This window comes from Rousettus aegyptiacus, unplaced genomic scaffold (assembly GCF_014176215.1).
Source record: "Rousettus aegyptiacus isolate mRouAeg1 unplaced genomic scaffold, mRouAeg1.p scaffold_m13_p_12, whole genome shotgun sequence".
Taxonomy (NCBI): domain Eukaryota; kingdom Metazoa; phylum Chordata; class Mammalia; order Chiroptera; family Pteropodidae; genus Rousettus; species Rousettus aegyptiacus.
The window spans coordinates 65,371,342-65,391,108 of NW_023416287.1; the positions used below are offsets into that span (position 1 = coordinate 65,371,342).

Here is a 19,767-nt window from a genome sequence, read left to right on the forward strand (position 1 = left end):
TGCTGAGCAAGAGACAATAATGTGTTTCTTGAGGCCACTGGTTTCATTGTATCTATCACGACTCATATCAAACATCGTAAATCTCTTTAGGAAGCATAATCTAATTCATCAAGTTATTATACTATCTAATTTTATAATAAATTTGTGACCATGGCTAAATTCCTTCAATATACACAATATTGTTGTATCATGATAACTAATGGGATTTAAAGTGGTTAAATTAAAGAGAAAAGACAGGATAAGGAATGAACGAATTGTGAGAAAATTACAAAAAATGAATATATTGGCATGGACCAAATATGTTAGATTCTTCATTTGTTTGCTAAGCCTAAAAATAATTGTTTTTAAAATAAATAATATTAACAAAAATACTATCTTCATAGAGAATCTAGTAAACCATGTGTTCCCCTGACTTTGGCACTGAAAAGAGTATCAACATTACGTTGAATTTCTCTGTCTGAATTCAAACCACCTACTCACATTCTGACATGTAGACACTTAAAATTAAAAACACAGTAAGCCAACAATGTACCTAAAATTAAAAAAAAATCATTTCTATACAAATGTGAGAGAATTCTCAATGAAGCCAGAACACTAACTAGAATAACAGACTAAAAATCAGAAACTGAGGATTGTTCCCACCTTTCCCAAAAAAACCCATTCACGTCATCTAAGAGAAATAGTTACAGCTTCAGAGTTCCCATCCATGAAAGAGGGAAACCATTTTATCTACGTGCTTTACATTACTATTCAGGGACCAATAAAACGATGCGCTGTACATCACTGCTCAGACATAAACAGATATGTACGAAAAATAGGTACAGTAAGAAAAAATACAGAAGTAACATTCTCAATTTAAGAAGTAAAAATGGTTTGGAAAAATACTGTAATGTTAGTGTTTTGAGACACCATAAAAAGAAACTATAAAAAGACATTTAATAGAGAAAGAATAATAATCTTTGAATATAGTTACAAAGCTAAAACTATAGGAAAGCATTAAACTTTGATTCCTCATCAGCTGAATCAGGACCTCACCTTAGTCCCTGGTCTCATCTATACTTCCTTGTCCCTAGGGTTCTGAAACTTCCTAAAAATTGGACTTGTCAGTCTCCTTCCCACTCCTCTCTGGCATGTACTTAAAACCCAAATAACTTCACAAGGCTTGTAAAACCCCTGCAGCATTTAGTTTAAACCTTCAAATCCAACCCCCGTTCCTTCATTTCTTCCCGGGAATTTCATGTTTGGAAATACTCCATGTTTCTGAAATATCAACCTCTTTCTCAAGGTCTGGCTCAAATGGTGCCTCCTCTGGGAAGCCCTCCTGGGTTCCTCAGGAAGAATTAGGAGCACTCTCCCTGGCTCTAATGACAGTCTGATCACACCCTCATTAAAAGAATATCTCCAAAGAACCAAGTAAATCTAGTATCTGTTAATTCCCCAGTAAAGGTTCCCCCACCATTACTAAAGAAAAGAGAGTCTTGACCATTTGTAGTTTTCAAATATATCCATGACAAAATAAAAAGTCTGTATGAAAATTGCCACGACAGTTATGTAGCCATATTTCAAACCTTTGTGCCTACAATTACATTGCTTTCAATAATATGCTCACTCCTTAGTACCCTAACACAACAAAGGGAAAATCATGAAGAGATATAGGTCGCAGTGAATTCACCACTACTAAAGAAAACAGAGTAGGAGAAACTGTGGGCTTACTTTGGTCCTGGGCCCATGGTTTCATGCTGGTTTACTAGCAGTGATTTTCTTTAACTTAGAGATATATCAGTTTTCAGTATGTTTTTCCTGCCTTCTCATCTTTTATTATGTCACAAACAACTAACATGTCATTTCCTCTATCCTCCCACAGCGATCTTTTCAATAGAGTCAAAGTGCCACATCACATCTGTCCTAGTCACTACAAAAACCGACTGTCACCTAGCACTCAGGCTGCGTTCTCCTTTATGCGGGCTGTGTCTGCTGTGATGCTGCTGGGGAAGCCCTTGACCATTGGTTTTATGGGATCCCTCCCATAAAACGACAAACTAATTTGACTGAAAGAACCAAATAGATAAAAAACACCAAAGAAATCCTCACATTATTCAGAAACCTAAGCAAGCCTAGGAATAAAATGTATTTCATCTCTCAAAAACAGCAAAAAAATACACAGTAATCAGAGATAAATCAACAGCAAATAGCTTGGTCTAATCTCTCTCACTTAGTCCTCCCTGTTTAGATAAATTATAACCCAGAATATTGAGATATCTTTGTTTTTAAGGGAATAGTGATGAAATAATATCCAAGTAATAAAGGTAGAGAAAAAGGCCATCTTTTAGTTTGATGTACGTCATAGAATTGTAAAAGTGAACTCTGACACTGCCCATCCTCTTGAACTTTCAAAGTGAGGAAGAATTTGCTAAAGTTCCAGCTATTCATGTTAAAAGAAAAGCAGTGCTGAATATATTGTGTAACACATTGGGGACTGACCTCACTTGTGTGAAATCTGATTCCTGACGAAGCAGAAAGTGCCTGTCCTTGCCACTGGCGTGCTTCAGGGCTGAGGCTGCATAACAAGCAGCCTCCTCTGGATGCTAGTGCAAGGTGCACATATGAAATAAGGTATTTAATACATCCAGAATACCTTTCATGTTCACAGCTCGGAGAGCTTGATAAAATCCAATTAATTCATCAAGCGTCATAAACTTGTAAGGGCATACATATTTATGGCCCTAAATGTGGCTACATAGGCAGTGAGCAGTCAAAATGTGTGGCTGACTAGAATCCAGGGTAAACTGTCTAGTGTTTGAACTTTTATGTACCTACAGAAAGGAAGGGCCACCGTGAAGAATCTCCAAGTCGCTGGCGAATTCTAAGAATTGAGAGTTGGGCTAAGAATGCTCACAGAAAAGGGTGATCTCATTGGCAATGCCCAAAAGGACTCTGGCTATCTCTACTATTAGATCCAATTAGGACAGGGCTCCCTGCATCTCCATGCTTCGGTGAGAAGTGCAAGATCACTTGCTAGAAGTCTTGGTGTGGTATGCCAAATGAAATTTATAGAATTCATAGGAAGAAGAAATACTTTTATTTAATATATTTTAAAATACTTAAATAACAACAACAACACACAAAAACATACTAAACCAGCATTCACAGTACATAACCCACTCCCTGGATGATGTGAAGCACTTTGGGAAGTTTGTAACCTTTTTTCAAGCTCATAGCAAGACAAAAATGTCATGTTTGGAATAACTTGTTTACTGAAAGGCCTAGTTTGCTAGTTATGGAAGAGTGCAAAAATCTTTGTGAATAAAGCAGATATTTTTCCCACAGAAAATCTCACTGTCAAAAATACTGTGAGAAGAGACACAAATGATAGGAGTCTGAAGAGTTTGTACCTGAACCTGGTTTTTTCCTTCGTGAACACAATGAAAAGGCATAGAATCAAGGAGAGATGGCAAGTGTCAGCAGCACATAGTATGAATTTATATCCTGAACTTATATTCCATGCAGCTGAGCAATCTGGTACAAATTTTCCTACTTCTCGGAATTCCAGTCTCTTCACATGTAAATGAGAATAATACTTGCTCTCATGGATTATTGAAACTACTAAAAAAAAAAAAAGTCTCTAAAATGCCTATTAGGTCTCTGATAATCTACAGATTTTTTTTTTTTTTTTTGTCATTTCTTCCATAGCCCCTACAAATCTCAAGCCCACTGAACCCTTTAGAGCCTGGAAAAGAACATTCCTATGTGGGGGTAATACTGGACATCCATTCCTAGGTGACAGTCACTTGCAATAAATGACCACTATGTATGAGGACGTAGAGAAAGGTTAATAAGGGAAGTAGGGTCAAGTACCATTGGTCCCCACTCATTGCTCTTCCTACTCCCAGGACCAAAGTAAGAAATCACAGTCCTCATTGCTAGCAGCTTTTCTTTAATGGGTAGAAGCTATAGGAAGCAAATCTGAGCTCGATTTAAAGACCATCAAAATGATTACAACTCTGTCATGACAGGACACATGTTTTAGTAAATAGCAGATCTTTAGTACTGGAGGTAGGATTTTCCTACCACTTGGGGTATTCAAGCAAATGGTGAATATGCTATATCTTTAACGACATATAAACTTATTAAATGCAGTATGCTTTCAGATGCACTGCCTTATTAAATCCTCAAAATAAAACTATGAATTTGTATCCCCATTTTACAGATTAGAACAACAGTGGTTAAGTAATTGGCCACATACTGGCCACAGCTTTGGGGGCTACTGTAGAGTGATATCATAGGTAGTACATAGCATCGATCAGACACTTAATTTTCATAAAAACTCTATGACTGACACTATGCTGGGATATTCTAGAGTGTAGACTAGGTGGGAGATATATCTATATGACAAGATGACAACCAGGAGAGTCCATTCAATCCCAGAATTCCACTATTCCAATTTCTAGAATTATAATCTTTTCTCCAATAGACTTAGTCTGACTTCAAAACTCCTATATATCTGCTAGTACTATTAATGCTTCTTTCTAGTTTTACTTATATCAATGCGATGAAAGAAAAGCTAGAACATTCATCAAAATCATCTATACTAGGCTGAATTTAGGGATGCTTACCATATGCAAGGCAAAATACTAAATACACAACATAAATATGTCATTTAGGGTTTTTGCAACAGGCCTATAGGTTTAGTACTAATATTATGATCTTGCATATGAAGAAACTGAGGCACAAAGAACTGAAGCAGCTTTCTGGAAGTCATGCAATTAGTAATGGTAGAGTTGAGAATCAAAACCAGATGTATTGAACTCCAGAATGTTCAATCTTAATCACTATGCTAAGATGGTATTGTATATAGTGCCATCAGTCATTTTAGGTAAGAAAAATTTTAGAGTTATAATAATAATAAAAGTCTCAACTAAGGACATATCTATGTATAAATACTGTTGGCGAAGAATGATTAGTAATTTCAAAATCAGCTTTTTAATATACATTTTATCTGAGGCTAATAATAAAGGCTAAAGCCTTTATTTAATTAAAGGCTTCATCTTTTGCATTGTTTAGAATTATTATCACATACTATGTTCATAAGCACATAAATTTAAAAAATAATGCTATTCTGAAATATTTTTCAATATTCAAAGCCTGGAATAGAAAATCTTTTTTTTTTTTCCTATGTCTTTGAAGCTCATTGGTTCACAGGAAAACCAAAACTGGATTAACAATTGTCTTCTCATCTTTACCTCAATCAGAAAAGGAAGGTATCCAGATAATTTATTGTAAAAATAATTTAAAAATCAGAACACAGCATAATTTTATGTGTAATATTTAATATTATATATAATTTAGTTTTTTATTATGAATAATTAAGAAGTCTAGAGAGAAAAAAGAAAACAGAGAAAGACATTCCAGACATGAGAAGGGAAGACAGACGGATGCAGTTAAACCAAGAGAGAAACTGAGTGAAACATGAGTGAACAATGCACAAAAATACACCCATGTACACTACATGGATATACATCCTTAGAAAAGAGACAAAGGAAGATGATACTTAATGGGTATACAATGAATGATTCTTAACAAGGAAGCAAGCCCAGGACATAGATTTTCATTATTTTATATCCCCATTTTATGCTTTCACCATCCTCAGCACAATCTGTGGACATTTAGCAGTGGACCAGAGGAAACTGAAGTCACTTTCATTTAAAATGAACACAATCAAGTCATTATCATAAATGGTCAGGTAAACTTATAAAACTACTGTCAGTGATCAGTTAGAACCTCTTATTTAAATAAGTAATTAGCCTTCACCTTGGATACTAAACAGAATTACAACTCATTGTTTTTATGACTGTCCATTTTTCACTACAGAAATTTTTGCTATTAGATCTCTGTTGATCTCATGACATGCATTTTCAAATTTAAATTTGAAATTTAAATTCATATCATCAAGATAAAAAATTATATATTTATGTACTTCAAAATCCATTGAAGAATGTTTGTTCTTTACTCAAATTGGACTAAATAACCGTATTGTCTATACCTGGTGTACACCAGACCCCAGTACTCCTCCCTACCTGCTGTCTGTCCAGACGCATCCTCTTGGCAGCATTTCTGCTCTCACTCTCACAGGCTGACGCCAAGATACTCTCTGCAACTGCTGAAGTAAGGTGGGAAGGAATAGGTCGAGACTAAAAAAAAAAAAAAGAGAGAAAACATGAAAAAATTATTAACAGTATCATCAACAGACCAATGCTTTTCTCAGAGGAGCTCACGGGATGTGCAGGAGTAGCCACTTATTTCCACTGAACTTATTCAATAAAAGGAGGAAATGGAAATTGCAAAGATGAAAAATGAAAGCTAGTTAGACGTTAAAGCTATAGTTGCTACACAGATTCATCATTCATTCCCACAACTCCATTGTCACAAATACTTAGTCTGGGCCATTAAGCTAGAATTTGAACAAGCAGTGGAAAAATTGCTGACTGGGTTTTGCAAATAAAACAAGTTCTTTAATTCTTTTATAACATACGACAAAACAAAACAAAAACAAGTGACAGGGCTGAAACATAGTTGGAAAAACTGACAGACACTCAGACCATGTCAACCTTAATATGAAATATTATGAATATTTACAGTCTAAGATGTGACACACTTGGTATGATTAAATCCTTTAACAATGTTACTTTAGTTTAAATACAAATTAAAATCAGTTCAAGAAATATTTTGATATGAAATTTGATGTTTTAGATGTGAGATGTATGTGTCTACATGTTTAATTTATAAATATGAGTTAATATTAACAGGTATATGTTGAAAATCTATCTTCTGTGTAGCCCACATACAAATTAATTAATCCCCCAACTAAGCTCCTAATTAACTATAAATTGTTTGCAACTCTCCATATCATTTGTGATAATCAGAAAAGTTTTCCATTCTCTTTTCCCCTAATTACATGCAAAATCATCTAAGTGAAAAATGAAGTACTTAATGATATTGAACAGTTTTTTTAATGAAGATAAGCAAATGAAAGATAAGAAATAACATGAAAATTAAACCAGATGAGATAGCAAAATATGAAATTACAAAATAAAAGTGTCTTTTGGGAATCTATCATAGTGGCATGCCATGTTAGAGTTTTCAAAGCCTCAGTCGAAAACCCTATGGATGCCACTTTTTAGAAACCTTTAAACTAACAGAACCTATTTATTTATTTATCTAGTAAATGAATTTGAGCATGACTTTATGGTACTTGATTCATTTTACTAACTCTGCCATGTAAAATGTGCTTTAGCGAATTGAACCATGGGTTTTATGTCTCAAACAATAGTCTAGAACAGCTAAATTCAGACCACAGTGTTTTAACAGACACTCCTCAGTGAAATTTGTATACTGTAGAAAGTGACCAGGCTCTGCCTCTGTTTGAACTAGAAAGTAATTTCTGTGGCTGTTTTAGCCCACTTTCCTCATGATTCTAGCTCCAAAGTCACCTCGGTAGACAATAGGTAGGAAAGGTATAGAGTCTCCACTTGATAAATCTGAGAGATGTCTGAAATGATGGTTAGACAACTTTGACAACAAAGCATTAGGATATTTGGAATCTTATTTTTGCAAAAGAAAAAGAAGGGTGTCTCTTGAAAATGCAGGGAAAATGCAGCAGAAGCATTTTGAGAAGGAAATTAGAAAGGACTGTGTGCTGGGAAGAGAGACGAGATTGTCATAAAAATATAATTTCAGAACTCATAGTGCTTCTTTATTTCATTCTGTACTTCACTGGTATGGATATGGTGTTTTAGGTCATAATGAAAAATATATTAAGGTATAAAATCAGTGGCTCAAAAGTATAATCTAAACTACATGGGAGTTAAGTACATAATGTTGTCCTTCTCAATTGAAGTTTTTGAGCAAAGGTGTTGTGGAAAAATTGGAATAAGAAGATTCCATTATGAAAAATGAAAAATTATTTGATTGTAGCTATTTAAATAGAAGTGAATGTTCACATCTTTATAAACTACATTATCAGAACCTTCATCTGGTTCTAGGGACCAAACTGATAAAATCTAAATAAAAATTATTGATAGCCACATTAAATTCAGAGTTATGTATTTCTCTCCTTTATTATCTTTATTTTTCCTCTATCTGGCATCTTCATTCAAAATTAGGAATTTGTAATTTTGGAATTATATGTGTATAAACATATGATATGTAATTTTTATTAGGGTGCTTAAATTGTAGTAACAAACACACAAGTTCCTTAAATACATAAAAAATTGTTGGACAGAGAGAACACAAGGTAAAATAGCCCTTTAATTAAAGTTAATAACATTTCCTCTCAAATTGTTTTAATTTTAAAAATAAAATAAAAAAATGACTTTTACTAGGTAGTACAAGTTGTGATACATAATTTATATAATTTCCCTTTCAGAGAAAATGATAGAGTTATGTCTTTCCTATATATATTAAATTGGTCTTCTCAAAAACTGAAATGCCCTGACTGAATGGACTAGGTATTTTTTTAAGGTCACTGAATAACCTAATACTTCAAAGTTTTAGGAAAAAAAGTCAACTTCAAGATAAAGCAATCATATATTCTTTTTTATTAAGTAGGAAAAATAAGTAAAAGCAAAGAAGTATGATTAAATACTGCCAGTACTTAAACAGTATAATTTTGCAAATAGACTTGTTCTGAGTTTATTGCAGAATTATAATTTAGTCACTATAAATGGCCATAGAAATCAGTCAGCACAAGTTTTTTTTCTAATGTCTGAAGAAACTTAAACCACACAGATTAAATAACTTGCCAAAGGACAAATTGAGCTTATCTAGAACCCAGGTTTTATGTCTCTCAATTCTCTCACTCATTTTACATTGTCATGATTAATATAAAATATCCTAGAAAAATAAAAAATCCTTATATACAAACTGTTGTGCTCAACTAAAAATAAGACAACCAAAGATAGCCCTTTACCTGTATGCATTCCTATCATGATACCTAACTCAAGCTCATTGGAGAGCAAGGAAGAAAGAAAAAATAAAACCTATATCACAGTTTAAAAAATATTTTTTTCAAAGAATTTACTTTATCTGAAATACACAATAAAATATGTACTTCTAAGTAGAAAATGAGTACCATAATTTAATTTTAAGATAAATATTAATACCTAACTCATATTAAATCCTTAGAGTGTGAAGGCACTAATACAAAAAGCTTATATTCATTATCTAATTTAGTCTTCCAAACAACCCATGAGGAAAGTATTTACATTACTCATATTTCAGAAAAAAAAATTGAAGTTATGAGAGATTATGTAACTTGCCCAAGATCATACAGCTATGTATGTGGAAATACCTGGATTAATATTTAAATCTAATGATACATTGGGAATAATAATCCCTACTAAATAACTTCATATTATTTTGCAACTAAGGCCTCAATGAGCTTAAATAAAGCTAGAGCTCTTATATACTACACATTCCTGCAGAGGAATCCATTTACAGAGAACTCCATTTCACATTTAAGCAAAGAGTGTATTAGGATCTCTCTAAAAGTCGTCTCTTAAAGTGATCGAAATCCTTCTAATATATTTCCTTACTAATTCTTTAAAACTTCTTCATGAATAGCACAAAGATAAAATGTCACTTATCTAAGTTCTGTCACTTGTTGTAAATTAATGCAATCTAAATTGATAAGATTTTCATGCTGGAGCAACCAGAAGTGGCAAGAAATTACTGTACATAAAATGTAATAAAGCTGAGTTTTGTACCCAAAATGAGAATGAGGAGACAGGCAGATCAGTTCTTTTTTTCTGTGAAGCAATCCTCCTAAAAATTTCCTTGGTTCTAATACTGATAAACTAATAATAAATGCCACAGTTCCTCAACACACACACAGCTCAATTATGCTGCGCCTGATTATAAAATATTAACTAAGGGGTTTTCTTTTTTGCTGATGTTCCTCCATGATTTGTTTTTGTTTACATTACAGGTCAAAAGTATTTATATTAAGATAGAAGGGAATTAATCAGTTTTGCTCCTTATAAAAGCAATTTTATCAGAGAGAAATTTAAACCTATTGTTTAGTATGAGTTCTGAGAGCCATCTTCAGGGAAACACTCCCTTCCTTCATCACATTTACTAGGAGAGAGATTATTCTACTATCACTGCTTTGGGGTCTTCCTGGGAGATCGTTAGCAGTGTGTATTAAGGGCTGTAGTCATGGATTCCACCAGAAACGAGGGCTGAAGTTTCCCTCTTACATCATCAATAGGGGTGCCCAGATGACACAAAGGCTTCCATGTAATAACTTCAGATAAGAATATTTTGACAAGAAAATCAAATACAAAGACTTCAATAAATAATTTATGAAAAACAACACTTTTCCCTCTGGTTGAATATAGCTCAGCTAATATGCTATTTATTAATGTGTGCATTTGTGATATACCTATTAGATTTTAAAATCATGATTCAAAATGTATATAATCTTATACTCTACATGATTTATACCTAGATTGAGAAGATTTATTACCTATTTCTTTCTCTGGATATAATGCTAACCACCCTTTGCTAATTATCTCTTCATAATTAACTGTCATTCTCAACTGGGATGAGTTGATCTTTCCCCAGCACTGTCCTTATCATAATAATTATCTATGCCCAAATCAGTGGTGGCTGTTTCATTAAACAGATGGCTAAACTGTCACATGGAGCTTTAGGAGTTCAAAAAATCACATTTTAATTAGAGACTTAAGATGTGATTGCTGTTGGCACAATGTACATGTGTTTTTCCTTATATATGCGTGTAAAACTTACCACCACATTAACAAGCTATTCATTTGTTGGTCTTAAAACTATAAACTAAACAACATTGGAGTCCTCTAAACTTCTGCTGTACGTTTAAGATGCAGAATTTTTTAAATTATAAAAATGCACAGAGAAATAAAAATGTGAGATTCTGTTCATGAGTGAATGAGGTAATGCTTTCTAGACTGGTGTTTAAGAATATCCTAATCGAGTAGTAGACAAGACCACAGCAACGCCCACCTAAGATTTTAAGTAGAATGAGCTTTTCCTACTTAAAGTAAATGAGAGTTTAGGTAGAGTCCTAAATTAAAATTGTTTCTCCTAATCTTATCTTATAAAATATATAATTTAAGAATTCTGCAGCTTGGATGATATGCATAACCTACTCCTCCCGAATGGTATATCTATACCTAAAGGCATAATGGTTACAGGCTGGTAGAAGTTTCAGCTCCTAAGGGATCCTTTCTATTAACTAGGTAGCTTCATTTGTAGACATTACTGTAATAAAGTAACTGTTTAACAACTAAATCAGATTGACCTAGATATCATTTGGTCATCAGCCACTTGCTTTCTATCTGTCTGTTTTTGCTATTTAATATCTCTAAGCCTCACTCGTTCTGCCAAGCATCATTATTTTCATTTCTATAAAGGACAAAATTTAGGTTCGGTCTGTAAATTATGAATAGAAAAAATAATCTCTATATCATGAGCAGTTGTTAGAATCGCTTCCATTAAGTAATGTACATAAAATCATTGATACCCTCATTTATTCAGCAAATATATTTAATTAGCACTTACTATATATTAGGAACTGTGCTAAGTCTAATGATAATGGAGATAAACAACACTTTCTTTGTCATTATAGGGTTTACTTTACAAGCTAGTACAATGCCTAGCATACAGGACATAATATGTATTCGATAAAGTATGTTTATTACAGACCCAGAACATTTTAGCAGCAGTTGTAAAATCCTAATTTAGCATAAACTAAGATTTTTCAAAAACTTGCAGAAACTCAGTTGGCAGAAAAAACTAACATGAGAATACTTAGTCTTTCTTTTTCCTGCTTTCTGTGTATATTCATAACTTTTGTGGCAGAAATACTATTTGTATATGAGATGTTTTTTCCAGAACGCTCTGTGAGTGTCATGCAATAAATAGAATAAGTACTCTATCACGTTCTCCAAATCTGAAGAATTCTGAATTCTGAACCATAGATGATGCAAGATTTTAGATAAGGGTTATGAATGTAGTTTAAAATAGCAAGTCAGCTGTCCTTAACACGTCCTATATGGTTTTGGTGGAAATGATAAGCAAAGTACCTCATTGACCTGACCCTACCCATATTATTTAGGCTTGGACAATCATGGGAGCTCATCTCCTTGTTCCCAATAACAGATCCAAGAGATAGACATATCATCCAAATAGGGCCAATTCAAGTCCTTTCCTGGGAACGGGGACCTGGAGCTGGAAGATTGCTCTTGGATTATAAATTTTAAGAATGGAGGCTTAGAGCTGCTGATAGCAACATTTCCCAACAGGCAGCAAGGACCCATCTAAGAGATAAACCAATATGCAGGGAAACATAGTTAAGAAATGGGACAGTGGCAAATCTCTGACAGCTGAGCCCAGGAATCCAGCTATGTATGAACCTTTGGACTTTCCAGTTTCTTGAGATAATTCCCTTGACTAATTTAGAAAGAGTTTGAAAATGCATTTTTAACAAAAAATGCTAATTAACCTTCATTGAGGGCTTGATTATAAATATTTCATTATGAATTAATGATCTGTGCTGTGGCCTTAATTTAAAAACATTATTGGTCTTTAATAATGATCATTCTCAAAAATACATGGGGAATTCAGTCTTATCGATGATACCGAGAAGCCCAGTTTAGCTAATGTCATTTGACAATACCCCTGACTAAGATAAGATAAATGAAATTATCAACTAAAATGGCATGGTTTCATTTTTAACTAAATGACCACTTCTTTAAATCTACACTAGGAAACATCTTGTGATTCTGAAAATAAGTGACTGTATGTACTTGTGATTATTGTGGATCATGGCATCTTTTTCCTAATAGTTTACATGTGAAACCTACAAATATGCACGTATTCTATTGATACAATTAATATCATACCTAGTCACACTGATTGCTAAGTAGATAAAAATATTTTTAAAATAGTGTTTAAAGGGTTAAAAAGATAGTTAAAATTAAATGTTATATAACTGTTTTCTTTAGGGGAAAAATTCTCTAGAGATTTAAAATATATTAAGCTAGATTTTCAGTTGGCAGTAACTTTAAAATTCAAATACCAATTGCAGAATACTGTGAAACACATAGCACACAACGAAAGTTATCTCCCAAGTAATTTCTATCACAAAGTAATACTTTAGTAAGTATCCATTCATTCACTCATCTTTCATTCAATAATATTCATTCAATTGAATTGAACTTGTATTGAGCAGCTTTCATGAACTAATTGCACTATATAAGACATTGTGGGCAATACAAAAATGCACAAATTAAGAAGCATTGTACTCAAGAAACATAACTTTTTATTGGGAAGTAAGGCATATATATAACAGTAATATAAGACAGGATAAAATAAAACTACAATAGAGGTACCACAAAGTACAATTTGCACACAGAAGAGAGAGATTTAAGGCTGCTCTTAGCTAAAAGTGAGGATTAAGTAGATAAAGGCATACTTGATTCAGTCCTCCAAGTAATTCAACAGATTGAGATAATGAGAGTTTCCCAGTAAAGCAATTTCAGATTAGACTACATTCTACCATGTTTCTCAGATACTATGTACCATGCTAGGTAGGAATTTTTACATGGTTATTGCAAGTGCTGTTAGTTTTCATGTGTAAGATTAAGTGCTATTTGTTTCCATTTTTCCTATGAGGAAATGAAAGATCAGGTTCACAAGGGTCACAAGTAACATCTGGCAAAGCACAGATAAAAACCAAGATCCACTGACTACAAAATCAGGGTGCTTTTCTTGATTTCCTCACAAGTGCTGCTAATTTTCCACTGTTTCCATTGGATTCAGTTGCCTTCTTCTTAGAGGACATTTTTAGTTCACCCAGGGACAGTTTGTGAGTGGTAACGTCAATAGTTGTCTCAAGTATCTCTTTCTTTCTCACTTTGGAAATGGAGTTTAACTAGGCATTGACTTGTAGATTAAAAGCAGTTTCTCTAACAATTTTGAAAACATTTTTTTTTTTCCTTAGGATTGTGAAGTTTGTCTTCTGACGTCTATTTTGAGAATAAGGATTGTGTTTATTCTGTTTTTCTGTTTTAGATAATCTCTTGTTTCTTACTGGTGAAATTTAAGAATTTCTTGGGTCTGTGGTTGTTTCACTATGATATAAATAGGCAGAGATTTGTTTTTATTTATACTGCTCATGACTGTTCTATTTCTCTGTTCTCAGAATTCAATGGTCTAAAAAAACTCCCCCTCCTCATCTGTTTGAAAGTTGTTCTTATTCTAATTTCTCCTCTGGAATGCTTATTAGATATATCTGTAATACTCTAGTCTCCACTTTAACTTTTTTTTCATGTTGCCCTTCCTATTTCTTTCTCTAATTTCTATAATTATGCAAATGGTTTTCTCTTTGGCTGAGTCTTATCTTCTATTTAACCCATCTAGTAAGGTTTTAATTTCATTGCCTAAAAGCCTGTTATTTTATTTCTTAGAGTTGTAACTGAATGTTTTAATTCTCCTTTAATAGAGAAGTAGCTTTTCCAGGGTCCCAGTTTTATATACAGTTTTCAGTTTGTGTTCCTGCCTGGTCACAAACCAAAATCCACATCTCCTAAACCTTGCTACTCTGTTACCCTATCAAATTAAGGACTTACAACTCTGGCTATAAGGTTTTTGTTTGTTTGTTTGTTTTTAATTAATTTCATGGCCTGGAAATTTCTTTTTCTTTCTTTTGAGCTTAGCTAGGTATTTAAAAATTTATTTTAATTAAGATTTATATTTATTTGTAGAGGGAAGGTAAGTATAGTGGGGGAGGGGGGTGCGTAATCCATGAGGCTCAGTTCAATGTTTCCTAAAACTAAAAGATCCGATGATGAATACCTCTGACAACTATGTTAGCTATAGTCCTTATATTCTAGTTACTCTTCAATTTTAATACATCTAGGAAATAATGGGAGACTAGTACCCATAATCCCTGAGTCATAAAAAAATCAGTAGCCCGAGAGGGCACACATTGAGAGGAGTAGTGGTCCCATGTGATGGCCTAAAGTGTGAAGGGAAATAATTAAGCATATGAAAAGAAAGGTTAGATAAGGGCCATATTACATGCAAAACATTTTGTATACATTATCACATGTAATACCCCAACAGCCCTCTCCTTTAGAAAAATAGACTCAGAAATATCACATAAAATTACATTGTAATTAAGCCAGGAAGTGAACTTGGGTCTCTCAGTTTCAAAAAGCCATACTCTAACATATTTAAGAAATTTAGAATTCGTTCTAAGATGACAAATATCTGACACTATCAAAGCCAAAGTTGATGAAGACTACTCCAGGTGCAAAGGAAGATTTTTACAAAGCCAGTGCAGTTTAGGCACCAGAATCACTCAACCGGATGGGAATCCTGGTTCCTAGATATTGTAAGCATTCTAGGTAGGGAGAAAAGCCAAGTTAAAAATCAGGAAATATTTATATGTAAGTGTGTCTGAAAATTATCTAAAGAGAAGTCAGAAAAGGATATTAATCTTCAAAATTACTGTTTAAAAAACTGTTTTACGTTATCTTTTTTAACTTTAAATATTCATCCTTCTACCTAATTTTTTGCTCACTATTTTGTATTACTTTTTTGAAAAGCTCAAAATTTCATAATTTTAAGGCACAAATTCTAGTTCTGTCTCTGCCTAAGGACAGAGACAGAAAGTAGAGAGGGAGTGTGAGATAGAAGTAGGGAATTTAGTTAAAAAGATTATGCAAGAGAACAGGTATAAGGTATGAAGGGCTAGACCTAAAGTGATAGCAGATAAAATTCAAAATCATGGGACTAATTTGAGAAATACAACAACAAAAGAATAAACAATTCAGTGAATGGTAGGATGCAAGCCATAAGTGTAATGAAGAGTCAAATCTCATTCCAAGTTTATGAACACTAGTATAAATGATAATAGGTGTGCTATTACCAGACACAGGCAAGTCAAAATGAATTTACAAGTAATTTGGTAGATAAGGTGGAAGATCAGTGAAAAGAACGAGTGATGGAGAATATAAAAAGTTTAATGAGGATGTAACGGTACATTTGTCAAGTGTCTGGCTGACATTTGGAATAAAGTAGCAAAGCTTTGTGGATCACTAGTATTCTACTTTGAGAGCAGAGTACTGTATAGGGACAGACTTCTGCTGATGTGGATAGAGTAACATGCAGTATTAAAAAACCCAGAGTCTTAGAAAGGCCCCTTAGCAAAAAGGGGTGCAATTCTTAGATTTGCTGCAAAGGCAGTCATGTGATCTTCTTAAGAACTAATTCAATCTAGTGGTGAGAACCAGAATTTGAATGTGAGGGACTACCGAGAGAGTTAGTGGTAAGAGATATGATCTGTAAATGTGAAATCATTTTAGAGGAAACGTGGCAAAGAAAGATGAACTCAGATTGTAAAAGAGGAGTTATGAGGTCAAATATTTTCTTGGAATATGGGAGCTTATTTTAGCAGAAGAGAAGAAATTTTCCTCTCAGTGAAGAAAGAAAACTGAATACGTGAAAGAGTTGGGATGGTTGATGGAGCAATGTTCTGAATAATACTGGCTGTGCAAGTAATACAAAGTTTTTAATCAAGATCTTATATGAATGGCTGGGTATAGTTCTGATCAAATTTTTAGTTTAAAGAAGGACTTTAATTCATTTTTTATAATATCTCTATTTGCTAAAAAAAAGGAATAGCAAGTGTCACTATAGCTTTTGCAATGTTTCTGATATCTTCAAAGCTGTGAATTAAAAACAAATTTTGATCTCTCTACTTTGGGATGCAAATGACATAATTAGTCAAATTCCCTTAAAAATGTACTATTTCCAAACATTAAATATTTGTTTTCTGATGAAAGAACTCTGTTATCGGAAAGTCATATATCAAAATTACTGAAGAGGGGTATTATAGGATGTAATTTAAAAGAAATACCATGAAATAGAACTTAGATGATGATGTGGAAGTATAATGTTTCCATAATTAGATTACTTACATATTTATTTTTAAAATTTATATCTCAAGTTTTTCCCTAGAATAGATTAAAGAGCCACTAAGGAAATATGCACACTAAAATAAATTAAGCAAACAGTTCACTGGGACCTTAGAAAGACTTTGGCTATGACTTCCTGGTAGTAAGGCATAATAAATGAACATACTAAGCTATACTAAGTCCTAGTGATGAAAAAATATAAAAGTACTCTATTTCTACAGAAAAATTTTTTTTTCTTGCATTATCTTCTAAAAGAAATGTCTGAAATGAGGTCATTTATAGTGGATATTAAGTAGCCTAGTGGATGACATCTTTGGTGAAATTTTATTTTAAAAAATCACGTGACTTTTTTCTTCAAATAAATATAGTCAATTACATAATATTAAAATGCATGTAAATAGGTAATTTTTCAAGAGTCTGAGTTTACTGAATTCAAATATCTAGGATATTTGATCTAACTTGGTACAGGGGCAAAATCTGAGATATAGGACGAAGGATAAACTGCCCTAAAATTTTTCATTTTAGTTTTATAAAAATGTATGCAAATCTGTGCATACATGAAAGAGTCTCTAAACAATGCAAACTCAGGAAACAAAAAGAGAAATCATATCACATAACAGAGATGACACTCAAATATGGGCCAACCTCATCTATTTGACAACGCTTTTATGTCTTATCTATTATAGGTACTCTTGAATTTAGGATCAGGACACCTTGGAGAGATTCATTTCTTTTCTGGAATAATCAGCAAGTATTCTTCAAAAAAAGTAGTTGAAGTAGTTTTGAGAGTTAAAGCCACATAATAGAACAATTAGATGTTTTTGTCTAAGGATTCATTAAGTGGCTGTTTAATTCATTGGGTGTTTCAAATGTAAAAAGAAAAAAACTAAGAAAATAGTCTGGATCAAACTTAATTAATTTTTCATAAAACCCGTCCTTTCACATACAACACTGAGGATTTTATGATTTGAGATGGTCTGTAAATAGTGCATCAGTGAAAATGTAGAGAAAAGTATCATTATAAGGTTAATATACTTCATGTATTATAGACTATTTGTAGCAATGACAGAAATTTTGGCTGCTTAAGCAATCAAGATTTGTGAGGTCTTGATAATTCCAGTGAAATAAAAATGCAAAAGCACATACTCCAATTGTTGTATGCAATCAGTTAAAATAAAGTCAATTAAAAGCATTCGTGTTGGCATGTAAATTCTTAAGGGATAGTATAAAATAATTAAACATGAATTGACTTTGTATTAATGACAGTAGAAAATTAGTCAAAGTGAATGACAAGATTCTCAAGTATAGTACTAAAATAGGCTGTGATAAACCACTTCGATGGGAACATCTCTTTGAATTTCTTAATGTAATTCATCAGGAAACATATAATTCAATATTTTGTGTTTCACTATACTTAAGGAGTCTCCTGACTTCCATACCCCACGTAACTGGAAGAGCTGTGTTTACTGAATGCTGCTTTTATTTCATAATACAAAATTCCCTACCACATAATCCTACACTTAACAATTCCATTTTGAATATATTAAAAACTTTAGATTGCTATGTTAACTTGTTGAGTACTGCAGAATAATTTGCATGTAAAAGCGATCACATACTGGAATTGATAATATGGAAGACATTTTCTTCATGTCTACCTCTACTAAACACAATAGAAAAACAGAATTTTTGTTTAATGTTGTTTCGATTAAAAACAAAATACCTGTGGATCTTACATCAAATTTAAAAAATATAATGGCAAAAATATTCGTGTATAATATTTAGCTGTGATTACTATCTGTCCTACTCATGCCTTTTCCTGTTTTAGATAGCGATTAGTATTCAAATTGACACATATCCTCCCCAAGCTCCATGACAATGAAGTGATATGTAAAACATATCAAAATTTCAAGTGTCAACTAGATGGTATATTTAATTTGTTATTTTCAGTAGTACATTACTGAGTAATGTATAAAAAAATAGGCTACACTACAATATCAATTTTCATCCATGTTGTTCACTTAACATTTAATTATATTAGCTCTTCTATTATATTACTTAAGCATTTCACTTCCCATAACTTGTCATCTCAATAAATCATAATAATCAGGGGACATGCTATATTTTCCTCATTAACAGGTCAGACATTTCTTCTACTTCTCTTTATTACTTTGTATAATGTTATGTGCATTATACATATATTGAATAAATAATGAATAAAAATTATTGAAGTTAAATTTAGTAGCATTTCTTTATAGCATATTTCTGTCAAGATTAGTTTGTATAACTACTTGACTTTGAATTAGTCAACTTTTTGTCCTCTCTGCACATAGCACAAGGTTTACAACAAATACATGGCCACTGAAGTAAATAAATACACTAAAAAATACCCATGAATGTCTTAAATATGTCTTAGATAAATTAATAATTTTACCAAAGAGAAGAATCTCTACACAACATTAAAAAATTGGGAAGAAATAGCAATGCCAGATGCTGTTAAAATAAGAAAATTTTGATATATATTATCTTTATTGTTACTGAAAGAGGGAGGTATATATAGTATTTTGTACTCAGGAAGAGACACCATTTTAATTGGAATTTCATATTAACTGCTAAGTTGTCCTGAACCAGATGTCAATGCCAGGATTCTGGACTTTTATACTTGTTTACCTTTTTTTCTGTCATCTCACCTATTGGGTGGATGATAATAATTTTTAAGTAATTTAGGAATAGGGAAAATAGCTTTATTTTA

At 32.8% G+C, this 19,767-nt stretch overlaps 1 protein-coding gene across 10 annotated transcripts in view; it reads right to left on the minus strand.

Moving 5' to 3' along the window:
- The window catches only part of NOL4 (nucleolar protein 4), a 277,921-nt gene that overhangs the window by 56,880 nt on the left and 201,274 nt on the right, over positions 1-19,767 (minus strand). For all 10 annotated transcript variants that reach the window (XM_036229933.1, XM_016153923.2, XM_016153925.2 and 7 more), the window contains one exon: positions 6,075-6,188. In XM_036229933.1, coding sequence (XP_036085826.1) covers positions 6,075-6,188 — 114 coding nt within the window. The remainder of the gene's footprint in view (positions 1-6,074; positions 6,189-19,767) is intronic.